At 40.5% G+C, this 26782-nt stretch overlaps 1 protein-coding gene across 1 annotated transcript in view; it reads left to right on the forward strand.

Moving 5' to 3' along the window:
• Positions 1-26782, forward strand: part of Dnah6 (dynein axonemal heavy chain 6) — a 205335-nt gene that overhangs the window by 169822 nt on the left and 8731 nt on the right. Inside the window, exons 62-75 of the mRNA XM_010635241.2 lie at positions 2069-2204; positions 2445-2614; positions 4946-5136; positions 8569-8729; positions 11327-11415; positions 12160-12306; positions 14372-14510; positions 15520-15639; positions 16986-17107; positions 19846-19975; positions 23155-23282; positions 24789-24974; positions 25466-25538; positions 26372-26523. Coding sequence (XP_010633543.1) covers positions 2069-2204; positions 2445-2614; positions 4946-5136; positions 8569-8729; positions 11327-11415; positions 12160-12306; positions 14372-14510; positions 15520-15639; positions 16986-17107; positions 19846-19975; positions 23155-23282; positions 24789-24974; positions 25466-25538; positions 26372-26523 — 1944 coding nt within the window. The remainder of the gene's footprint in view (positions 1-2068; positions 2205-2444; positions 2615-4945; positions 5137-8568; positions 8730-11326; positions 11416-12159; positions 12307-14371; positions 14511-15519; positions 15640-16985; positions 17108-19845; positions 19976-23154; positions 23283-24788; positions 24975-25465; positions 25539-26371; positions 26524-26782) is intronic.

Genomic DNA, 26782 nt, shown 5'->3' on the forward strand with positions numbered 1-26782 from the left:
AAAAAAAAAAAAAAAAAAAAAAAAAGTCAACGTTAACAAGAGTTTAAAAAGATTTTATTTCATTCCCCATGGATGACTTTGAGAGGTTCAAGACTTCAGTGGAGGAAGCAGCCATAGATGTGGTAGAACCATCCAGAAAAATAGAAATCAAGATTAAGACTGAAGACAACTCAGTTAACCTCATGGTAGATCTTCAACAGCTGAGGCTCTGCTGCTTCTAACAGATGAGAAAAGAAAGTAGCTTCTTCAGATGGAATCCACTCCAGAGAAGATGCTGCAAACATTGTGGAAATGGCAACACAGGATATAAAATATTGTATAAAACTAGCTGATAAGGCAAAGGCAGGGTTTAGAGGACTAGCTGCAACTTTCAAAAAAAAAAAGTCTGGTAACACATACCTGTAATCGCAGCACTTGAGAGGCTGAGGCAGAAGGATCACTGCAAGTTCAAGGCCATCCTGAGCTACATACTGAGTTCAAGACCAGCCTGAACTACACAGTGAGACCTTGTCTCAAAAAGAAAAATAGTTTTACTGTGAGTAAAATGCTGTCAAACAGTATCACATGCTACAGAGAAATCTTTCATCCAAGAAAGAGACAAAAGACACATCAAACATCAAGGGTGTCTTATTTTAAGAAGCTTCCACAGCCACCCCAACTTTCAGCAAGCACCCTGGTCCATCAGCCACCATCAACATTGAGGCAAGACCCTCCCCATCCAAGGGATTACAACTCAGTGAAGGCTTAGATGATTGCTAGCATTTTTAAGCAACAAAATACTTTGAATTAAGTTCTGCATATTAACTTTAGGCACAATGTACTATTACATATAATAGTATTTTAGACATATTACTATTATGTACAAATAGATTGTAGTATAAATATAATTTTAGGTACTGGGAAACAAAAAATTATTGTCACTTAATTTATTGCGATTCACTTAATAGAACTGAACCAGAAGTATTTCTAAAATATGCCTGTATATAGTTTCTTTGAGTCGTTTATAGGAAAATGTATGCACCATACCATACCATAATGTTAAGTGAAATAAATCAGACACACAAGCTTAAATATTGCATGGTTTCTCTTATGTGAGAAACCAAAGTATAATTAAAGAGCAAAATAAAAGATAGATAATAAGGATTAATCTTTTGCAAATGGAAGGGGACCAAGAGATGGAGGGAGAGAAAAGAAGAGGGAATGGGGATGAAAGAAATAAATGAAATGTATTGTGTATGTGTATCAATTCCCCATGAGGAATTCATGATCACTATGCACTACAGATATGCACTAATAAAAATAAAAATTGAAAAAAGTCTAAAATCGACTATGGTGATTGTTAATATACTACAGTCACTGGACTGTGTAGTTTATAGGGATGAGTTGTATGGTATGTGATTAGTATCCAGTAAATCTATTTTAAAATGTTGCACAGGGGCCAGGGATGTAGCTCAGTGGTGCCGCATCTGCCTAACAAGTGCAAGGTCCTGAGTGTGATCCCTGGTTCTACATACATACATACAATGTTGCATGAAACTTCAGGCAAATATTCAGGAAATTTTCAAAGAACTAGTTTTAGTCTATAATCAGAGCTGTTTCTCTGCCTCTTTTAAAACTGTTCATTCACATGTAGGTGTTTCCTGGAGTACTGCCAGCTGGCATGGTAGTCTTCCTAGAGACTTCTAGGAATGGCTGATGTAATGAGATCTCACAACAGGTGAAGTGATATTGTACCTTTATTTGGGCTGATGCTGAAATATATATGTGTGTAAGAATATCTGTGGAATGGGGAAAGGCTGGTGTACAATGTTAGGGAAGACCCTGGAAGTAAACTTGACAGATTTGAACCTAATCCTGCAGCTGTCACCCTGGAAAGTTTCCACCAGCTGCACTTTTGTACAGAAAACTGCACTCAGTGCCCTGTTCCACTACATCTTATTACTTTTTCTAGTAAAATTGTTGTTTTTAACATGCTGTTAGAGCTTGATTTTTGCCCTTCAACAATATGAAACTGTGCTGTGATCATCTTTGTGGGTTACTGCTCTCTTTTTTTCTTGTCCTCTGCTAGGAGCGCCCTCCTAAGCCAGAAGCTCCCTGGTTACCTACTGCCATGTGGTTTGCATGCTGTGACTTGGAAGAATCCTTTCCAGTTTTTCAAGGACTTACACAATCCATATTGTTACACCCCATTTCCATACGCTTAGGTAATATGACAAAAAATGCCTGCTGTAGGGGTATTGTAAACAGGCTCTTTAACCCCCTTTCTTTTCCAATACTGGGGACTAAGCAAGCTCTGAAGGAGCACAAATTTACAAAGCCCTTAATTAGGTTGGTGGGAGGATTAACATGTTTGCATTTGTAGTTAAAACTCATAGTCAGTGATCAAATTTAACTTCAGAGTCAAAATAGTCAAAGTAAAAAGTCTTTTAAAATTGTGTTCCTAGGCTCTTTTGAGACCTATATTAACCCACCGGTGTGGGAGGGCTATCCTCATTTGAAACGTGAAGATCGTGCTGGGACACATGAGAAGGGAGCTACACACCAGGATTCTCGGATCTCAGAATTAAGTTCTTTCCAAAAGTTAATTCTTGTAAAATGTTGTAAAGAGGAAAAGGTAGGATATTTTTTTAATTAGATGGCCATGTTATTATTTCTACTAAGCTCACCAGCCAGTTATGATTCATAATTTATTTGGGACTTAACAGTGGCCTTGAAAGGTGGCTCTAAAAACCAGAGACATTTACTCTATCTCTAGATGAGAGTGTTTTATACAGAGAATAAGAAAGAAAACCTGGACAGCCATCTAGGAACTGGATTATCCTTTATGTGCTGTGCATTGTTACAAAATTTACACCGTAAGTGGTACAGGAGTCTGTTGGAGGGCTTTAGTGGAATGAATCATAGCAACCATGAGGAGGAGGCATTTCTAGGGTACAAGACCAAAATGCCAGACCTGTTGGAAAACTAGTGAAGCAGTCTATGTAAGAAATTATGGCAGCCTGGGAGAAGACCAGAGCAGTAGATTAGCTAGATGAAGGGGAATATGAGGAGACACCAGAGTGGTTCCCAGTTTCTGCTTGGGTGCTAGTCGGTGTGGTTGTACCAACAACTAAGCAAATGTGAAAGGAGAAATGCATCAGAGAAAGATGTCACCGAGCCCACAGGGCCTGCCAGCTCTCAGGGTGGGTAGCAGTCTGGAAACCAGTTAATGTGTAGGTAGGAAACTCTAAAGAGAAATGGGGTTAGAACTGAGTATGGAAAGTCAAGCCATTAGAGCTGTTGGAACTGTAGAGGAATAATGCATAATGGAAAAAGAAGTCAGGTAGGTAAAGGATGGAACTAATGAGAACCAACTCTTGAAAGGCAAAGAGGAAGGATGAAGACCTTATAAGAACGAATAATGGAGGGAGTAACCCACTTTCTGGGACCCCCTTCTGTCCCTCAGACAGAAGCTATCTTTCTATCAATAAATTGTTCCACTCAAGAAAAAAAAAGAAGGAATAATGGAGTATTTCATTTTCAAATACTCCCTACTCATCCAGGGTAGCTGTTGTCCTCTCTCTCTCTCTCTCTCTCTCTCTCTCTTTCCCTTTTCATCCACCTTCAAATAAATCATCTTTTATTAAAAAGAATAAGGAATAGTCACACGAACAGGAAAAACAGTAGGAGAAAAAAACACCATGAAAACCAGTGAGTTTCAATACAGTAAAAGCCTTCAAGAGAAGGAATAAAACACTGCAGTTTTTATAAATGCTTATATAGTCCCCTATTTTAATGATAATAAGGGACTAATATTACCTAGCCAAGAATCCAAGTGGTGAATTTCAAGAGGCACCAGAAGCTCTTCCTTTAGAGCGAGAGAGAGAGAAGGACTAAAAAATAGAACTAACTGGAAATGACCAAAGCATAGTTGGGGTATCATTGCAGTACTGTAGGATTTTATGATATCCCTGTGGGAACACAGAAAATAGATTTTGGGGTTGACCTGGGATACAGATGATTGCAATAAAGATTAAAAAGGTACAAGGCCACTGAGAGTGTTGGTAAAAATAGTTCTGAGAAAAGGAAGAGATACAAGAAATGGCTTATATACTGAAAAGGGATTTTCTTTGGATGCAGATAAAGTTGAATTAGCAGTAAAGAGCAGGTGGAAGAGTGAGAGAGGTTCTGATTAAAGTTGAGCTTAAAATTTCTAATGTGAACCAATTCCAAGTAATGATATGTCCCTAGGTTGGCCATTGGTATGGCTGACTGTAGAAGAGATAAAATGATAGGCCCTGCAGTTAGAGGTCGGGAAACTCTTTGGTTAGGATGTCAGATGTCCACATGGACCCTGGGCCTGGGTTGTATCATCTCAGATGGTAGCAGGGGGAGGAATGGGACATGGATGATAAGTCATTAATACTTTGTTCAATGGAACAAACATATACTGAAAAGGAAAGTTAAGAGCCAGGTAGAAAGTCTTCAGTGAAAATGGAACAGTAGCTACCAGGTGAGATGGTTTCAAAAAATGAGAGGAAATCTCTAAGCAAAACACGTGGTGATAAGGAGCCAATTATGAAGGATCCTCATCCAACATACTCTTTTCTGCTTTGGTTTAGTTTTTTATTAGTACATGTTTGCAGTACATATGGTTTATAGTCCTTGTGTGGAGTTGGTGCATGTGCATAACACATCTTCATTCCTTTTTTATCTCCTTTTCCTTTCTTCCTGTCCCCTCCATCCATCTCTTGATCCGCATCCCATTTGAGGAAGACCTATCTCCCTGTTTCCTATTCTCTTTTTTTGTTGTTGATGTTCTATGTTTAAATTTGGGTTTCTCATAGAAGAGAATCTATCCATCTTTTATTCTGTTCCTTCTTTATAATTTGGGTCTTCACATAAGAGAACCGTGAGATACACAACATACTATTTCTTTAATTATGTTTTTCTTTTCAACTTGCAGGTGGTTTTTGCTGCTACAGACTTTGTGATAGAAAATCTTGGAAAGCAGTTTATAGAGACACCCCCTGTGGACCTGGCTACTCTGTATCAAGACATGTCCTTTAGCACACCCCTGGTGTTCATCTTGAGCACAGGCTCGGATCCCATGGGGGCCTTTCAGAGGTTCACCAGGGAAAGCGGGTATTCAGAACGGTAAGGCCACACTGTGTGCTTTTCATCTCTGTTAAGAGTTCCCTTCATTCTTCCTCCTGTGAAACATGAACATTTGCATTCAGCTATCCTTTACTAAATAAATGAAGTTATGTTAACATTCAGCTGTGTGTTGTTAAAATGGGGCCAAAAATCATACAGGCAGGTATGATTTCATTTAAGTAAAAAATGATTGCTTGGGCTGAGGATTTAGCTCAGTGGTTCCACCACCTGCCTCATAAGCACAAGGTCCCCAGTACCAAAAAAAAAAAATTATTGATTAATGTGTTACAGTATAATAATCAAGTGGAATAATATTTATTACTTACCACATTATTTTAATGTAACCATAAAGGTACTCTCTACACTCAAATGTACAAAACAAAATTCTTTATACGTTATTACTAATCTCATTTTCCCATTTAGTCTCCAGTGTTGACACTGACCTCGTCCCTGGAATGGGAATTACAGAGAATGGTGAACATTATCTCTTCAATGAAAGTTCATAGTCTTGTATTATTTAATTTTTCCAAAGAAGCAGGTCCAAAAGGAAGTGCGTGTGAGTGTGTGTAAGTGTGTGTATGTGTGTTAGTCAACTTCCCATAACTATTACAAGCTATCTGAGGAAATTAAAGTATACATAGAGAATGGGCTTATTTTGGCTCATACTTCTACAGACCCCTATCCAAGATAGGGTCCCATCGCTTTGGACCTCTTGCAAAGGTGGCACATCATGGCAGGAGCAAGTACAAAACAAACCACTTATCTCACGAGCCAGTAAGCAGAACAGAAGAAGATGCAATTAGGTGTCACAGTCCACTTCAAGGGTATACCCTCAGTGACATAAGGCTTGCCATTAGTTTCTACCTGCTAATGGTTCCAGCATCTCCCAATAGCATCACCCTATGTTAACTAAAACCTTTAACATATGGACCTTTGGGGAACACTCATCCAAACCATAACAACACAATGCATATGTGCAAAGAGGTTGATTATAAGGAACTGGCTCACATGGTTATGGAGGCTGAGGAATCCCCAGAACTGCATTTAGCTACTTAGAGACTCAGAAACGCTGGTGATGTACAGTTCTAGTCTGTTTCCAAAAGCCTAAGTCCCAAGAGATTTAACAGTATAAGTTCTAGTCCAAAGTCAGCAGATTTGAAACATAAAAAGAGCCAGTGTTTCAATCTGAGTCTAAGCCAAAAAAAGACAAGTGCTCCAACTCAACAGGCAGGGTAGTTCCCCGATCTGTTTGCTGAAGGCATGACCCAAGACACACATACAGCCCACATGCAAATCTTAGAGATTTTTTCTTGTTGATCCTCCAACCATTTTATAAAATCTCTACTGAATCCCTAGCTAACTACTAAGCCAACCAAATAGAGACATCAGGACCAGGGATTTAGCTTCGTGGTTCCACCACCTGCCTTGCAAGCGCAAGGACCCGAGTTTGATCCCCAGTACAAAAAAAAAAAAAAAAATTAAAAAAAAAAACAGAGACATCCATTTCTACACACAAGAAATAAGGTCTTATAAAATTAATTCACAAAAGTCATTAAACAAACCAAAAGTGTAAACCACAAGTCCAGCAACAGTGGAGCGATAACAATCTTCTTTCCGTAGTCGCTACCTTATAATATTCAAAATGTCTACATTTCAAAAGAAATTACGAGGCATCCAGAGACATCACTCATGTTCCTTTCTGACAGAATCATTTTCCCCTTTCCTCCTTCCCAAAGGTGACCGCTGTCCTGATTTAAACACTACAGGTCAGTTTTGGAAAAAAAAAAAAAAACTTGTAAAAGTTAAACCTAACATATGTACAGAAATAGTGCAGAAATACTTACATACAGCTTATTGTAGCCTCCCAGAAGGCTAGATAAGTGGATGAATGAAAGAGAATAGAGAATTCAGACACAGACTCAGGTATAATAGGATGCTATTTATGACAGAAATGGTACCTCAGAGCCATGAAGGAGAAATTGCCATTTTAGTAACTGGCCCTAAATTGGATGTCCGTGCACAAGAAATGAATCTTCACCTGTACTTGTACAATATATAAATCAGTTCTAATGGGTATTAAACACAGAAGGCAAAACAATAAATAGAAGTAACAAGAGAATATCATCCTGGGTATGGAAAGACTTCTTAAGTGGAAAAAAATAACTTCAAAGGGTTAATAAATTAGACTGAAGTTCTTTAATATTTAGAATTTTGTTCAGAAAAGACTGCAATTAACAAAGGTTTTTAAGGGCAAGTGACAGAGTGGGAAAAGCTACTTGTAGAAAATATAACTACCAAACTATTATATCCAATCTAAAGAATTCTTAGAAATCAATAAGAAAAAGACAACCACTAGGTAAAAAGCACTACAAAAGACATAAAAAGGAGTAGTCATGTGTCCAGTAAAAAGAGCAAATAACTTTAAAACTTTGCAAGACACCACACATGTACATCCATCACATGTAATCCAGAATGTGGAGAAGCAGGAATTCCTACGTGCTGGTGGATGTATGGAATGGCAACATCAGTTTGGGAAACAGTTTGATATTATACACAAGTTAAATAAATACATATTTATCAAACAGCAGTTCCACTTCTGGGAACATACATATAAAAATGGAGCATACATATGGACTAAAAGACATGTACAAAAATGGTTTGGTTTTTTGGAAACACCATGTATGGTAGTCAACAACCAGAAATAATTCAAATATCCATCACAAACAATTGTAGTATAGTCACGTACTAGAATATTATTCAGCAATGAAAGTGAGTTAAGTACAATAACATAAATCTAAAATTGATATATAATAGAAAATAATGTGTACTACATGATTTCATTCATATAAAATTTAAAAATAAGCAAAATGACTCTATAGGGTTAGACTTCTACATGGTTTTTGCCTTAGGGGATGAGATGGATACTAATGGTTAGGATGCAATCGTGACCTATTTTTCATCCTGGACAACGGAGTCTGTTGTGCATGTTAATTTGGGGGGCTACGGTAAGCCATATGTAAGCATTTCTGCACTATTTCTCTACATAGGTTGGGTTTAACTTTTTAAAGATTTTTTTCAAAGCTGACCTGTAGTGTTTAAATGAGGACAGCGGTCACCTATGGTAAGAAGGAAAGAGGAAAACGATGGGGTCAGAAAGGAACATGGGCGATGTCTCTGGATGTCAGCAAAGTTCTCTTCTCAACCAAGAGTGTTCATTGGCGATCACCCACATATATGGATGTTCTCGTACTTTCCTATGCGTGAATTATAATAAAAAATGTAATAAGAAAAGTATTTGCACATCAATCAGAATTAAGATTAAAAGCATGTGCATTATAGGCAAGAGTTTCTCATACTGGTTTGCATTTTTTAAGATATCTTCATTGCTTCAAATAGCATAAAACAACCTTTTATTGTTGTTGTTCAATTCAGAGTTCAATCAATTTCACTGGGGCAAGGACAGGGACCCATTGCTGAGAAAATGATCAAGGACGCGATGAAATCAGGAAACTGGGTATTTCTGCAAAACTGCCATCTTGCTGTTTCTTGGATGTTAGCAATGGAAGAATTAATTAAAACCTTCACAGATCCAAGTATGTTGAACACATCACCATTGCATAATAATACTATTTTATGTAGCTTTCCTTGTTGAATCCACTGGTTACAGTAGTTCTTTATTACAGTCATTATGTTTCCTCTATTTTTACTTTCCTCATCACTGAGACAACTTCCTCTCAAGAAGGAGAGGAAGCAGAGTGAAGGGAGGAGCCAGGGAGGGGGAAAACCCTTGCCGGCCACATTCCCAACGATGGCCTCTTCTCACTAGACCCCAACCCCTAACAGCAAATTTGCGTAAGCCCCAGAATCTAATCACCTCCCAAAAGCCCTGCCTATGAGCACTAGAGGCTCTGGGGGACATCTAGATATAAGCCGTAACAGCCAGTCCTTTAAGGAGATTGGACTGGCTGAGGACATCAGCTGAACTCATTTGTGGGGTCTGAGTGTTTGCAGTTCACTAAACCCTAAAGTGGGTACTAAAATCTTCCTGTGGCCCTGGCTGTAATCATGTAGAACCTAACCATTGGAGTTCTGATATTTAACTTCAACCAACATAAAATTAAATAGATTTGGGTAGTAGACCAAAAAGAGAAAGACAGAAAAAAATGAAATAAAATAAAAACAAAACACTCTCTGGACTTGAAGTTCTAAGGCCTCAGTAAAGTTTACCCACTTCTTCATCACTGCACTTGCCACGTCCTTTCTCTGGACCTCAGTTTCCTCACCTGTAAAATGCACCATTGCTGAAAGCAGCATTGCTGAAAGCCTGCCCTATACTAAGATGACTTGTAAGATTCTCTTCCAGCTCTAAATTCCTATGGGGTCCATGAAGCTTAAGCTTCTTGATGCTGGGGTTAGGGGTTAACTCAGTGGCAGAGAGCCTGCTTAGCATGCTCAAGACCATAGATTTGGTCCCCAGCTCCAAAAACAAAAACAAAACAAGACAAAAAAAACTTGGTGATTTTCCAATTAAAATAGAAAAACTGCAGAGGGGGGGTCTTCTCCAGACCTGGTCCTTTTCTTTTTTTTTTTTTTTTTTTTTGGTTAATGAAATCATTTGCCCATAAGACTGCCATTTACTTCTATACCTGATTGTTTTTTATCATGGTCTAGAATTGCAAGTAGCGATAATTTTAAATTTTATCTATTTAATGTAGCTCATCAATTTAAATTACCAAATCAAGAAACATAAAGCCAGCTTTGATCTGCAGTCATTCATTCAATGACCACTTCAGAACCTATTACATATCTTGCACTGTTCTGGGTGTTTAGAGTATGTCAGTGAATAAAAACAACCATCGATATCTGCTGTAGTGGGAGGAGACCAGCAATGTATAAATTCATAAATATGTAACTTATCTAGTATGATAGAATGTGGTTATGCTTTGGAAAAAAATAAAGAGAAGAGTAAGGTAATGAGGATCAGAAAGACCACAGTGGGAGGAAGTGGGTAACAGTTTTAAATGGTGTAGGCTTGGTGGGCCTCTTTGAGAAAGGGACTTTTTTTTTTCCTTTTTATTGAGTTTATTGGTACAATCTAGGTATACAATACAGTTACATTCATTACTGGGATCCTGTACCTTCACATGACAGGTCTTGGTTCTCATTTTCATTCATTTCCATTTACATTTTATCATATTTTTTTTCTTTTCCCTTGTTCCCTTTCCCCTACCCTTCCCACTTTCCCTACACCTTTAGCCCTTTTTCTTCCTATTTCACAATATTAATTATCACACTAGGATCTTGTGTACTATTATAGTTTTTCACACCAGAGAGAGTATTTGGTATTTACACATGTGTGATTTATTTATTTCACTTAGGAGTATATCCTCAATATGTATCCATTTTCCTATGAATGACTCTGAAAGGACTTTTGACCAAAACAAGAAATGAAGGCATCTCATTCCCTGGAATAATCTAAGAGCGCTGTAAACAGAGGGAACAGCCGGTGCAAAGGCCTAGGGAAGGAACCAGCTGGCATGTTTTAGAAATAATATGGAAATCATGCCTACATCTTCCTATGGTGGAAACAATAATTTTTTTACAACTTTACTTTGGCCTTTTGAACTTAAGAGGAAAGTTTATTCTCTTTTAAGTTCTCTGCGCACTGCTCAGAAAGTAAGCCTATGGACTTAACTTGTCAATACTCTCCATGGAGTCTCCCAGTACCCCTGCTCCCTCTGTTCCCTTTGTAACTTCTCTGCCAAAGGGCACCCTTTCTTCTCCACGGGGCTCTCTGAAACTTTATGTGCACTTTGCCTTGAAGGGAACATCTTAGAAAAAAATCCATGCGCTACACATACTAGCTGTAACTGTCCTCTTTTTCAACTGAAAATTTCCTCATTTCAAAGGAAAGTCCCTTAACATCTCAAGTATTAAAAATTGACATGTTCTTTATTTCCTTATTCAAATGTGCCAGCTTCCAGACTGTCAAACCTTCATGATGTGAAGGTTTTAGAACTCTTTCCACCCCATCTTAAAATGTTTTACAATATACTTGAAATAGATAACCCAGGAGTTTAAACAGAGTTTATAGCATTTTTTTTCTTTTCATACAATAATTTCTCACTTTAAAGGGTACTAATAACAAGCTAAACCTTTACTTTCCTTGTTTTGTCTTTGTTTTTAATAGATCATGTTATCAAGGACACATTTCGACTTTTTCTAAGCTCCATGCCTAGTGGTACATTTCCTGTCACCGTGCTTCAGAATTCTGTCAAGGTGATGTGTGCATGTGGTTGGAATGTGAAATGACTGGTTTTGGGGTGCTCACCTAGGAGCTCCAGGGAGCTCAGACCCTGCATAGTTAAGGTCTGTGTGGCCAGGGTGGAAAGGTGGAAGTCAATGTCTTTTCAGCTAACAGCAAGTGGGAAAATGATTTCCAGAGACAGTGCCCATCCTGCCATGGCCTAGTCCTGCTGGTAATTCAAATTTCATCTCTGACTCTCTCTACAGGAAATGTTAAAGTGTACAGAGTGGTGATAATAGATCACTCCCAAAGTAAAAGAATGTTCAGCATTTGAGAGGAAGGCTGACTGCTCATGTGGCTGCTAAATTCCAACACAGGAAGTTTCTAATATGTGGAAAGTCTCTGCCTATGAGGAACAAGACGTGGTCCTTCCTTCTCATGTTATAGAAGGAAGTATGTTTTGATATGACCACAAAATCCAGTAGAGATGGCCTTAGCATGATTTCTGGCCCATGTTTAGAAAAGTTAGGCACCATATGGAAGTACCCAAGGTCTATGTGCCGGTGATTCGACTGCTGCAGTTCTGAGGCCCCCACCAGGCACTCCTCTCCTTGGATGGTAGATAATAAGACACAAAGCTGTATGCACATGCCAGGAAAGCCCAAGGGATTCAGCTATCTACATCCTCTCAGTGACTTCAGGCTACGTGTGTTACTCGGAAAAATTGCAGTCTATATAATCACCCTGTCTGCTGTGCATGTTCTATCTCAATCCAGGTAACCAATGAGCCTCCGAAAGGCTTACGTGCAAACATCAGGAGAGCCTTTACTGAAATGACACCTTCATTTTTTGAAGAAAATATACTTGGAAGAAAATGGAGACAAATAATATTTGGCATTTGTTTCTTCCACGCAATTGTTCAGGTGCACTCAATTCTACGTTTTGATAGCAACAAGGAAATGTATTATAGAAAGATAAAGAAAGAAGGAAAGAAAGAAAGAGAAAGATAGAAAGAAGAGAGGAAGAAAGAAAGAGAGGGAGGGAAGGAAGGAAGAAAGGAAGGAAGGAAGGGAGATTGCAAATGGCTGTGAAATTCTGAGGACCTGGTTCTGTATTTGAACCTAAGTTACAGGGATGATCAAAATACACAACAATACTTTTTCAAAAGACACGTTGCCTTAATCCCTCTCAAAGTATTCCCCCTCACTTCAAATATTACCCCATCCATCTTGCCACTGTCTGAGGCAGTTCTGGAAGTCCTCTTTCCCGAGTGTCTTTAAAAGACGTGATCAAAAATACGGTGAAGTGTTGCTGCCACATTCCATCTGGTAGAAAGACAAGCTCATAAAAACTTGCGTGTCTTTATCTACCTACTTCATTGGATCTGGCATTGCGCAACTTCTAGCTCTTCCCCAAAATCAAAAAGACCACGAAAAGTAAATACTTTGAACCAGTGGATTACATTGAGACAACCACGACAGCACAACTAAAACCAATCACAAAAAAGGGCCTCCAGAAGTGCTTCAGAAAATGGCGAGTATGATGGGATACATGTGTTTGAGGGAGGGGAGTATTGTGAGGGGAATTACCAACAGTTTGTCTTTTACTGTAGTAAATTGTTTTAATGTAAACATTTACCATATTGTTCAGTCACACCCCGTATTTTACCTCCACCTCTGATCTTTTTACATGTTTTGCCTCTGTATCTCCCAGCTCCAGCTCCCACTCTGATCTGCTCACAGAGCACCATCACCTGGATGAGTGCGTAGGTCCAATTCAACAAGCACAAAATCAATCACTCTCAGCTCTGCCTACCAAAATCTCCTTCTCCCAGACTCTTGTTCTGAAATCAGTGGTCCCATTCTCTCAATCACCTACAATCAGAACTTTAGGATAGATGTTTATCGAATTGTCAGTTTCTCCTTATTCTTCTTGCAGCAGTTTCACTCTGACCTGTCCCTTTAAAAGCACTTGCTATCCTGAACCAGTCCCTCCCACCTGTTTGGAGCCCTAGCTTCCCCTGAAAGATGACCTTCAACCCGACACCGCCACCACACCCTTCTCTGTGTCCTAGCCTCACTGCTCCCTTTGGCATCCATCCTATCATCTTGTACTTGAATTCAGACTCTCCAGCTACAGTGCCACACAGTGGTATCTTCTTAGACTGGCTTCCTGGTTTTCGACTATGTGTGGTCTGCAGAGAAAGGACTAGTAAAGGAAAACACAAAGACTGAAGATGCAAGACGTGGGGTAGATAAACAAAAAGGTTAAGTCCTAGAGGAGACCTGAGAGATTTGGAATTAGGAGCTTTGAGTATGGGGCTTTGTTTCATTAAAAAAAAAAAAAAAAGCAGCTGAGATGAGGAGGTAGTTTAAGACCTAGTGAAATTTTGAAATCAAGAGAAGGGAACTTGGGATCAGTGTCAAAGCATGGCCACCAGTTTAGAATTAAGAAAACAAAATGGGATTGGGAAATAACAAAGAAGAAAAGAATTTCACTATGGGCTAACATGGAACGAGGATTATAATTATGTGTATCCATTTTCATTTTTTATGTCACCATGGAAAAGTCAGTGGATATTCAGCATGGTATGGTGTGACAAAAAGCCATGAACAAATTCCATAAAATAATAGGTAACTTGCTGTCTATCAGACAGATGATTATAATGTCAGTATTTTTATACCAAAAGACTGTGTATTTTCCCTGTTTTGATGGGGAAATATTTTTATTTTACCTAAAGAATAATCCTGGGACAAAACTGTTGAATTTCCAGTAATAGCATATCTCTTTTGGATATACAGGGAAGGGCCTGGATTAGTGGAAGATGTGCTTCCACTATAATGAAAGCCTTGATGAAGTTGAATTTCACAATGTTAACTGATTTTGAAGTATGAGGTGCCCAATTTTAATAGCAAACCTTTACTTTTCATTATTTTAGATGATATTTTATCGAATTTTAAGTCAGACTGTTTTAATTTTCCATTCTAGGAGAGAAAGAAGTTTGGCCCCCTTGGTTGGAATATTTGCTATGAATTTAATGACAGTGACAGGGAATGTGCTTTACTAAATCTCAACCTATACTGCCAAGAAGGAAAGATTCCCTGGGATGCACTCACTTATATTACTGGTCAGTATACCCACCTGGCCAGGGCATTCAGCCAAGGACCACAAAGTTGTTGGGTCACACCCACCTGGCCTGTACCAAGATGGTGCCTCTCCCATGTTTAATGGTGATGATGATGATGTCCAATGTTATCTTTGTGATTAAGAATATGTGATAAAGCACATCATGAGAATATTTACACATAGAAATTTGGGCAGATGTTTTTCCCCACAGTAATAGGGAGATTTGCATACATCTTGCTACACACCAGGTACTATTTTAAGCACTTCCCACATTTGCCTATTTAATCTTCACAATGGACCTGACAACTGTCACTATCATAGGTAAAATCTTTCTAGGAACACTATAGTGGTGAACTGTAGCAAGAAATCTGGGCTTTTTCTGAGGAATTATGTCTGCATTAGACATCATTCCTTTCTAATCAAAATCCAGGGATGACAATGAAACACACTGGAAGTAGCTTCTATGTGGAAAAAGAGACAGAGTACCAGTAGGTTTCTCCCCAATTTCTGTGAGGCAAGTTCTCTGTTTCACCTTGGATCTGTCTCTCCTCCCTAGTTTGGTGACAGTCATTTGTAAGCTATGTATGGGGTCTGAATGTCTTGCCACAATATTTGATTCCATTTCACTCACTGCCCCTAACATAAGGACTGCTCCTAGCAGTGTGTGTGTGTTTCAAAATTCTGCTTTCAATGGTGAAATAAGACTCAAAATCAGTATCTTGAAGCAAAAGAACAAAAAGGAAGAATACATAAATAGAGTTAGTGGCTCTAGTTTCTGTTATTTGAAAAAGCAAAACTATTAGGGTACAGTACAAATATTAGATCTTCTCTGCTTTTTAAAGATTGACTTTTATTCTCTTTTAGGGTATTAGTAGAAGAAAATTCTGATGTGCTCTTTCCATTTTGAGTAGCAAATATATGTGTATTTCGACCTGTTAGAATTTGGGTATACTTATCAATTTTTTAAAAAACAAAATCAAATGTTTTTTAAAACACAAACTCCTTTTCAGGTGAAATTACATATGGTGGAAGAGTTACAGACACCTGGGATCAAAGATGCCTTCGTACAGTCTTGAAAAGATTTTTTTCTCCTGAAACATTAGAAGATGATTATAAATATTCTGATTCAGGTGGGTGACTTTGATGGTGAATGGATGTGATGAAAAGACCTTTCCCAAGCAACCACTGAGAGCATCTTACACTTTTCCTTCTAGCTTTACCACTCGTGTCCAGTCTTCACAACCCAGTACCCACTCCGTGCTTCCCACCTTCAAAGCTGATTTAACAGTAAAAGCACAAAAATATATATTATACAATAGCGACTGAATTATTTCTGTATTAAAGTTGGCTGTATTGTATCTAAGTGTGTTTCAAGGTTATATTCCAGTATATTTTGAATGTAATTAAAGAAAACTTCCAATGAGACAAATTGAGTAAAAAGCAGAACTATGAATTGGCATCGGTTTATTATGGGTCAGACAGAAGTTAGATGAAGGGTCTTGAGTGCCAATCCCCTAGGAAGGAGCAATCTGATTAGCAAAGAATGGACTCATACAGTTTCTACCCCTGACTTATAAGAGACTAATTAGATTCAACCGTACAAGGGGTGATCAAAAACTATGGTGAATATTTAAATTTTATTTTAATTTATTCAAGTAAAACTCACATCATCATTAACCCCCCTCATTTTGAACACACTTACCCCAACATTCTTTCCATTTTCTGAAGCAGTTCTGGAAGTTCTCTTTTGTGTCTTTATGAGATGTGATCCCAAATCTGGTAAATGCTATTGCCAAATGCCATCCATTGGAAATGCAGGCTCATAAAAACTACATTGCACCTTCATCCACCCAATCTTGCACTGTGAGACTTCTGGCTCTTCCCCAAGTCAAAACAGCCATGAAAGGTAAACACTCTGAACCAGTTCAGGACATCAAGGCAGCCACAGTAGTGCAACTAAAGATAACTCACAAAAGAGGATATCCAGAGCTGTTTTAGAAAGTGGCAAGAATGATGTGTGTCTGAAGCAAGGTAAAGTACTTCGAGGGAAATGAATGGCAATGTGTTTGTTGCTATATTTGCATTTCATACCTCATACATTCTGTCATCACTGGGGAAAATTGAGTAACCTTGGATTTCAATGTTTTGCAGAGGTAGCTTTTTGTTTGAGGAATTAAAGCAGGTTGTTGTTTATCAAACACATGCTCATAAATTTGGAGCCCTTGTTGAGGCATAACTTTCAGCAAAGTATGCATAGGCTCGCAGAGCTTTAACCTTCTGGAGGAGGCAGCTTGAAAGATTTGGACCCTGAAGACCTCAAGAAAAGGCAACAAAACTAGACACAGAAATGAAAGCAAGGCGCTCAGGAAATACAATCTCTTTTCAGCCACCATCTGAATGAGCCAGAGAAGAGCCAGCTGTGGCAGTATAATGCCAGTCCATTTGAGATGTTTGTGTTCTGTGTTTTTAATAACAGGCATATATTTTGCACCCTTGGCTGACAGCCTACAAGAGTTTAAGGAGTACATTGAAAATCTGCCTTTGATAGATGACCCAGAAATTTTTGGAATGCATGAAAATGCCAACCTAGTTTTCCAGGTATGTGACCTCTCAACTTAAAATGATTACTTATTTTGTGTGCATAAACTCAAAACTCCAACTGGCAGCTCACTAGTTCTGATTTATAATAATATCCTCAAGGTAAACAAACAACCGTTTCATCTTTCCTTCAGCAGTCTTTCCAATTTAACCTGTTCCCTTTCCCAGAATCCTGTCACCACCCTCTCCATCTCCAGGCCTCTGCCTAATCCACAAGAGACCTGCTCATAGTCCACCAGAACACAGAGATTCAGACAATAGTGCATCCCTTTCTCTCCTTCTTCCTTCTCCCCTCCATGAAGGCACATTTGTCTCATGCTACACCAAGGCTCCTGGATCTATATGTGATTATATCGTGACAGCACAATTACAAATATCCAAAGCAGGTAAGTTAAAACACTGCTCACTGCAATACCAGGACACAGTAATAGGTTCAAAAGAGCAATGTGGATCATTTTACTCCTCTGTGCATGACCTGTGCCCCATTACCTAAGAGCAACCCGAGCTCTTCAGCAGGACACTCAAGAGTCCCCACGACCTGGGCCCTGCCTGCCCTTCCTGTTCACTGTGTGCCATGCACAGGCATCTGTGGTGAACCTAAGCAATGAAATGAGGTGTGTCCCCGGGACTGGAAGTCTCTAAAGGTTGAGGACTAAATTTGGCCTCATGAGACTAAGGAGACTGCCTTTCTTTTCTATTTAGTTTGCCCCTATAAAAGTTAGAGGGTGAAATCTCCCCAGATATGAAGGAATTTGTGCAAAACAATGATGAAACTTCTAGGAAGACCAAAAGGCCAGTGTCTGGCTACTCCTTTCTTGTACTCATGTTTTTATGCAACCACCTTAGGGAGTAGGAGTCCTTTCCTGAGACAGTATATACAGATGCTGGGATCGGGGCAGGCTCTCGCTTTCCTCTGGAGTCACCAGCTAGGACAGCGCGTATCTTCAGCCATCTGCGACCGTGTTCCTTATACCCGCACCCACCATGTGGAAGCGGCTCCTCCACCATAGGAAGGGATGAGGGCCATGTGGAGAGAAAGAGCCAAGCACGCACAGGAGATCCTACGGATCCATTATGCCTGTATGGGTTCCCCATCTCTGTCATCTTAGGTTCCAAGAGGGTCTGAGGATTAAGTTGACATAAGACAGACGACCAGGATAAAAACTGACAAATTTAATGTAAGCTTTATGTGACACCAGTGAAGACACAGAGATTCAAAGGAGTAAAAACCAAATGCTTTTGGATTAGGTTGAACAAAGGGAAGCAATTGTGGAAAAGTAATTGAATTATGTGTGGAAGCTTAAGAAGATAAGAAATATCTTAACACAGTCTGTTTGCACAGCATTCTCTTGGCTATGGCTCTCCATCAAAGAATGTTCCTTGTCTTCTGGTACGGGGAGGGCACCTTTCACGTAGGAGTTACACACAGCATTCTTGGCTATGGCTCTCCATCAAAGAATGTTCCTTGTCTTCTGGTACGGGGAGGGCACCTTTCACGTAGGAGTTAGTAATTTCCTGTCTTCAAAACGAAGAGGCGAGATTAGAATGCCTTCCACTTGCAAGAATCCTTATGTCAAATGGCCTATTTTGGAGTATCATATTCTGCTGTCCTTCCCCTGAGACACACATTAGGTTAGATAATTCTGCCTCGTGCAATTAATAGAGTCTTAACAAACAGATGTAGTTACTTTTTTCTCTATGCAGCAAGCTGTGCTCATACAGGTGCTACCAGACTCTAGTGAAGGACAGAAAGGGGCAGGGAGGGAAGGGGTCTGCACATTCAGAGTGCACCATCTCTGTTGCTGTCTGAGCCCCTGGCTCCTGCATCCCTGCTGTATTGCCCAAATGACCCTTTCTGACATGGCTCTGAACAAGCTAGAAGTGAAGGAAGCAAGTTGTTCTGAGAGTGGCCTTTAACATCCTATGAAGAACAACCAGATAACAAACAAGGCTGCTGTCCCAAGCATCAAGCTCTCTTTTGAAAATAAAGTCAAGTCTTTATGAGCCTCATAGCACTTCCTGATGGTGTCCCCCTGCCTGACAAGTACTCCTTGGGGCCAGACGCGGTACAGTTCAAATCTGGGCTGGCTGAGGAGGTTCTGTTCTTGAAGGATGGTGTGGACCCAGAAGTGGAGGATGCCTGTGCCCACCTATCTTGCTAAAGAGCCTGTACTTCCCTGCAGAGGAAGAGAGAACAGGAAAAGGTGCTTCTGAGAACAAGGTTAAAGCCAAGCCAGCCAAAATAGAAGCTTCCTGAACATCACTTTCCAAGTTCACAGATATCTGTGTCAGTGGTGCCTTGGGCATTGCCTGTCCAGCCCACAGCTCCATAGGGGAGTCCATCTGCACAGAAGGCCGGGGGGTTTTGATAACGAAGGAGCTGAACTACTTTGCTGAGAACCCAAGATGGAATTTCCAACAGGGCCAGCTAGAAAAAGTCAGTAAGATGATTATTAGTAATGGAATAACTTTTATCTTCCTTATTAATCAGTGGGCATCTGTAGTCAACAGGAATGGGTTAAATACGTAAAATTTTGTTAAGTGAGTAGATCTCATGTTAAATGTTCTTACCACCATGAAATTAAAGGTCCTTGATTTTCTTGGTCACTTCAGCAGCATATATACTAAATGTCCTTGATTTTGACAACTTCCATTATTTCTGTTAGTAAATTGCATTGCTGCACTTTTCTTTTTGAGAATTTGAGCTTTCACCATTCTGTCTCTTACCACCATTACAGTACAAAGAGACCAACACTTTAATTAACACTATACTTGAGGTTCAGCCAAGATCATCTGCTGGTGGAGAGGGGAAGAGCAATGACGAAATTGTCCAAGAACTTGTTGCTTCTATCCGGGCCAGAGTTCCAGGTAATAAATAATTCTTGGCATCTATATATAATGAGAATTTTAGGGATACAGTATATGCAGAGAATTCAGTGGTAGGCATATGTTTGAACCTGCTTATTACATAATCTTTATTTAGAGACCTCTCTGACATGAAGTTCTCCATTTATGGACAAGAATCCTGAAGCACCTCAGCTGTCAGAAGCATTAGGAGCAAACTGGTCTATAACCCAATGTAACTTTAACCAGATTTTATCCTAACATCTCTCAGCTTCATGATTCTGAAGTCTGTAGAACTGTCCAAGACAGCAACCACTTGCCACATGTACCTACTTAAACTGAATCTTAAATTTATTTAAAATTTAATTTTCTGTTGCCATATTTCAAGTGCTACCATATTGTATAGCACTGATGGAGAACATTTCCATCATCATTTAAAATTCTACTAGACAGTTTTTTTATTCTTTCTCCCATCAGGAAAGATGGCTAAATTATTTTTGTCTAGTTTTCCAGTAAGTTAAGTAATCTTCCTTAATGATCACAAGACATTCACCTTCATACTTTTCTTACATTGGTCATAGGTTTAGATTTCTAGATCTAATATTCATGGTTCTTAGATATGTCATAATAGGAAAAAGAAAGTTGATGAAAAGAAAAACCAGTGACTGAGCCCTGCCTATAGTCTTAAATTGCCCCAAGAAAAGGAGCCAGGTGACCTCAGAAGTTAATTATCTGACTACAAGGAGCATCCCTCAGAAAACTTCTGTTTGGGTAGAGTTCTGATGTTGAGGCAAAGTGAGGCAATTATTTTAGTAAGCAATTTCTAATCAGTAAATATAAGGGGGGGGTCTGGGTAGAAAAGGGATGAATGGATGGATGGATGGATGGATGGATGGGTGGATGGGTGGATGGGTGGGTGGGTGGATGGCTACAGAGATCATGAACTTGTCCTTTTAACCCTGAGGAGGTAGAGCCTTAAAGAGACTACAGTCACAGCTGTTTAATTAAGAGGTACAGATTCCCAAAGAACAAAAGCCTCTAACACCAAAGAAAAAACAATAAAACAAAACTTAATAAACTGTTGATTAACACACACACACATGATTACACAGAGAGAGCAGAAGTACAAAAAGGTTACATGACTAATTGAAGAGCACCAACTCCTGAAAATCCAGCACTGGGAAGACCCAGGAGCAGCTTTCAGAATCCCGCCCGAGAAGGGTCTGAACAGAGCATCCTCTCTGCAAATGAGACTCCAAAATTCCCCTACCAGTGAGGCCCCTAAAATAGCACTTGAGACAAAAGTAGCAGTGTTTCAACTGTGGACATGACCAGGACTAGAGAGTTTGCAGCCCCTCACCCCACCCACCCACCCCATAAGTGTTTCAGAAAGAGAAGGTTCTTGGGAGAAGGCCAGGATCACAGGGAGTCCTGCTCATGTCAAGATTCTCTGCCAGACACTTGACAGCTAATCAGGAGAACAAGGCCGTGACACTGCTATGAACAGGGGAGGTCTCTTACATTGACCTTCATTACACTGACATTGCATTACTCTTCAGGAGGTCTTTCTCTCCAAGCTTCATAAAGCGTATACTTTTATTATGAAATGATAAGCAGGCCATGTGAGGAGCAGGAATGCAATTGGCCCAACAAATGAATTGAAGGCTTGGAATGAGGACTGAGGGGATAGTAGCCAGGGAAGACCAGACACGTAATACTCCAGCTCTGTGGACCCAAGAGGTTGGAGTAATCCACACTGCTGGGTGATTTTCCTCCAACAGCCACACTGTGAATGGTTAAGAAGGAATTTGATTCACATATTTTGGAGCCACTTATTTACCCATACTTTCTTCAGATACTCCAAGAAAATGTAGTACCTTTCTTTTTTATAGCTCATGTAGTTCTTCATTGGAGTCTGCCTTTGGTGGATTATATAGAGAAAGAAGAACTAAATTTTCCACCTAGTTTGAACCATGGGCCTATTTAATAATTCAACCTATTTCTCTGAATAAGGCTTAATAGCTTGGGTAAATGCTAAGCCTCATCTCCTGGTCTCCCACCAACAACCCTTCCTGTCCTAGATGCAATGCAGATATGCAGGGAACATCAAAACTTGCACACCAGTATGGTAGAGAGAAGACTTGGGGCCCTGGACCCTTTGATCTCTGCAGTTTCCCTTGTCCAGCAGGTAGCTGCCTTGCCCTGCTAACTTTGCCAACAAAGTCATCAGGGCCGTGCCTCCCACTCAGCCAAAACTAGGAACACCTTGTCCTCCTTCCAGGCCTCCTCGTCCGCTGCAAAGCCTTCCCAGCTCTTAAATTTGCAAATACCACTAAGTCACACTGACTTTCCACTTCATCCTCTTCCCTCACCACCCCTCTCCTCCCCGTCACAGTCACAGAAAAGGAAAGGGAGCAGGCTTCTCTTTCTTCCATTCGTGTCCTCCTTCTACCTTGGCATGACCAGTCTCTCTCTGTTTTACTTAAGCAATTAAGGACCTACTCCCCTCTGTCCAAAGCCAGAGGCCACATAGCTCAAGCTGTCACAGAAGATGAAAATATCCATGGTAAGAAATAAAACATACTGATTTCACTCTCTCTCTCTCTCTCTCTCTCTCTCTCACACACACACACACACACACACACACACACACTCATTTTTCCTAATACACATGAATTCAGCTAGATCTTTCTGTGTTCCTTGTGCATAAACACAGGTGAATCACCAAAGAGTTCTAAATAATACAAATGTTAACATAGTTAAAGCCCTATGTCTCTGACTTGAATCGTAAGAGAAGCTGGCTTTAGAAAGAATGTTAAGATAAGCACATGCCAATAGCAGTATAATGAGAACAGAAATCAATGGTGACCAATCTGAGGAGTCAGCTGTGTGAATTTCCCTCTCTCTCTCTCTCTCTCGCTCTCTCACACACACACACACACACACACACACACACTCATTTTTCCTAATACACATGAATTCAGCTAGATCTTTCTGTGTTCCTTGTGCATAAACACAGGTGAATCACCAAAGAGTTCTAAATAATACAAATGTTAACATAGTTAAAGCCCTATGTCTCTGACTTGAATCGTAAGAGAAGCTGGCTTTAGAAAGAATGTTAAGATAAGCACATGCCAATAGCAGTATAATGAGAACAGAAATCAATGGTGACCAATCTGAGGAGTCAGCTGTGTGTGTTTCAGAAAAGCTAATGTTGGAAGGAGCTTCTGAGAGCCTTTTCGTCAAGGACCCTCAAGGACGGCTGAATTCCTTGACCACCGTTCTCAGCCAGGAAGTGGACAGGTTTAACAACCTACTGAAGTTAATCCACGTACGCGAGCTCATCTCCACCCTTGCTCCTGGGTAGCAAAGCTTCACAGAGAACTGTGTGACAGTATAAGTGTACTTGGAGTTTCCCATTCCTGTCACACCACCATCTCTACTCAGAAACTCTAACATCCCTTGAAACACAAGATTGAACTTACCCTCTGCTAATGAGACCAGTTTCTTCTTTCTAATAGTGACTGAGTATGTGATTTTACAGATCTTCAGTCTCCACATCATGCTAATTTACACCATTGGGATTTCCAGCAACTTGCCAGAAACTGATCAAGGGCTTCAGTACTCAGTCTAGAGTGAATCCGAGTGCTGGCCCCTGATGTCTAGTTTGCATTTAATAATACAGTCTTTAGAGTTTCTCAGAGTGTGGGCTACAAAATGCCCGCATGAGAAGCCTCTATGGTATGTGCTCTTACTTCCTGGCCAACTGTCCTGGCCCTGGTTCAGGTCCTCTTTCCTGCATTCTGCAGCAGATGACTCCTTAGACCAGCTATGGCAAACCTATGGCACACATGCCAGAGCAGGCTGGTAACGCTGAAATCTCTAAAAGGTTGGCCATCACTGCCTTATTCTCTAAGGACAAATTAATTAAAACCCTTATTTTTTTTCTTCCACTGCCTATTGTGAAAAGATGTGTGGGGAGGAGGGGATTAATGAGCTAACCTAAGAAGGGATGGAAGGATAATGAGCCTTATTTCTTCCATGTGTCACCCATCCTTAAGACTTTGTGCACATGGTCCTAGGCTTTATTTTGGTGTTTAACCAACAAAAACTTGGCCTCTAACATCTTCCTATTATGCTTTCCCAATATGTGAAAATTTTCACAAAGCTGGAACCCAGAGAGGCCATCAGTAATCTATCTATACTGCCTTGGTCTTTACCCAGCTGGCAAACATCACCCTGTACTGCCAGCCCAGCACCTCCCAGGACTACAGCTTGCCTCTGTCTTCTGTGGAGAGGAAGAAAGGATAATGGTCATGTTTTAAGGAAGTATTTCCAGTACTAGGAGACTTCTGTCAGCTGGAAGTTTAGTCTCATCTAAGAATCTTTCCTTTCTGCTATAAAAAGCCCCGGCAAGGGCCAATAGCGTGAGATCGTCCTTGTTCCCCTTCCCTGGAACATCTCCAAGCCCTATCATTCCCAAATCACTATCAGACCATTTTTCCCTTGGCCTGAAGGAGAGCTGGATGGTGGTATTCTCCAAGCCCATCTTCCTAGGTTTCAGGGAACAGCTCTCCTGTTTTCCTTCTTTTTTGCTACATTGACGTCTCATATTAACTGCCTAAACCTTCTCCCATGCCCAAGTGTTATACCCTATGGTCACACGCTGTAAAAAAAAAAAAAAAAAAAATCATGAAATATTGCAGGGTCTGGCCCAGCAGACAGTGTGTAGAGAGGACAGAACTCACTGGTGGGCCCTTCATGAGGGTCATGAATAAACGTCATCTGCCCTTGATAACTACAGCTTCAGAGGACACCAATCCTTTTGTTCTTGCAGACTTCTCTAGAAACACTCAATAAAGCCATTGCTGGATTCGTAGTGATGTCTGAAGAGATGGAAAAGGTGTATAACAGCTTCCTCAACAACCAGGTTCCTTCTCTGTGGTCCAACACAGCCTACCCTTCCCTGAAGCCACTAGGATCATGGGTCAAGGACCTTATTTTGAGAACTGCATTTGTGGATGTAAGAAACTACACCTCTCAGAGGGTTTGATGTATCTAGTAGCATGTTTGGCCCTAAAGTCGCTAGGAAGCTCTGGCTAACAACCATAGAGGGATCATCTGAGCCCAGAGAAACAAATGTCCAGATAAGCAACCCTTTGAAAGTCTTATGCTGATTATAATGTCACTTTCCCTAGCCAGCCCATTCTTAGGGTTTTAGCCATAGTGCATGGAACCCTACTGGGAAGTGGAGAACCTATTTGACATGATTCCAAACAGCCAGATGTGCCTTTGTTGCCCAATCCCTCTCATCTGGCCTGGTACTAGTCAGATTCTGCTACCATGTTGGGAAGTGAGGAAAAGGGACAAGACAGGCAGTACAATGGGATGGTCACTAACTCAGGACCAGCTTAGCATCTGCTTCCTGAGAGGCCTCCAAAATGTAACTCTGACTTCGATGACAAACTCCAGCTCAGAAATAAAATGCCTTGTGATATTATGTCTCTCCTTCAGTTGTGGCTCAAAAGAGGACAGCCTAAGTCCTTCTGGATCTCCGGTTTCTTCTTTCCTCAAGGATTTCTAACAGGTACTGATGCTTTCTCTAAAAAAATAAATAAATAAATAAATCCTACAGGTAAGGTTGTGCTTTGTTATACAAAGGGTCTCTAGGAGCTAGAGAGATAGCACAGGTGCTGAGGGCCTGTCTGTGAAGCTACTGAATATAGAGCAGTCCACCAAAGCCTTGCTCTTCCTTGACAACTGGTGGGAAAGGGTGGCAGAAAAAGCTGATGTCCCCCAGCCAGTAACCTACCTCCTGTCCCTTGAAGATCACTCAAGTGTATGCACTGCTGCAAACATGAACACAAGCTAGTGACTTGGTTTCCCATGGGACCTATGCTCAAGGCTACCACCTGCACTCTACTTGCATAGGCCGCAGCTCTGAGCAGCCTTCTTCCCTCTGAAACGTACCCTTAATGTCCTTCCATCAGTCCTTAAGAAATCTAGCTGCAGAATCCTAGGAGAGCCAGGCTTTGGGGCTACGAGATACTAACAGCCTGCCCTTAATTTGCCTCATTCTTAATTCCTAATATACCTTCCACTCTGGACAAAATCCTACAGCTGAGAAATTTGGCCCTGAAACTTCATTTGTAGAAAGACAAGCTACTTCAGAATTGGCCTGCTTTCCTCTTCTTCCCGGCCATGGCCAGCACTTGCACATCTCTCGGGTCCTCACTTAACATACTCCAAAGGCTTCCAGTATCTCTGAACTAATTCCAAGTAGAGTGTGTGTCAGCAGTTGGATTTTCCTTGGAGAGGAAGCTCTCTGGTGCTGGAGCAGCCTGGCTGGGTGACGGGTGCAATGTGTGTGGAATAGCATTATTGTTTGGAGGACCCAGCTTTCTGGTTTTATGTGTACAGGAACTCTTCAAAACCATGCTCGAAAATACAATTTGCCAATAGACGAGCTGAGCTTCAAGTACAACATGGTTCCTACCTACCGGGATCAAGCTGCGGTGATAGAAGCTGCCAACAGAGTGCAGTTTGGACAAGAGCTGCCCATGGACCTGGAGGTACTGTGCACCAGATATTATAGCAAAGAAGTTTCTGTCCCACTGTGGTTCAAGAGTTTAGCTGATCCCTCTTGCCCGCCCCCTCCACCACCCTCCATTTGCAGAAGGAGGGAAGCATAGTAGTCACAATCCGAGACAAGCTCTCTAGCTAGCAATGACTGTATGGGAGCTCCATAAATTTGGTCTGATTTATAGAAATATTTTTCCAAGCAATACTGTTTCATTTCTTTAGATACCTATGTAACTTTATCCATCTTAA

The sequence above is a fragment of the Fukomys damarensis genome, unplaced genomic scaffold, assembly GCF_012274545.1.
Source record: "Fukomys damarensis isolate Sample0158 unplaced genomic scaffold, DMR_v1.0_HiC HiC_scaffold_2, whole genome shotgun sequence".
Lineage (NCBI taxonomy): Eukaryota > Metazoa > Chordata > Mammalia > Rodentia > Bathyergidae > Fukomys > Fukomys damarensis.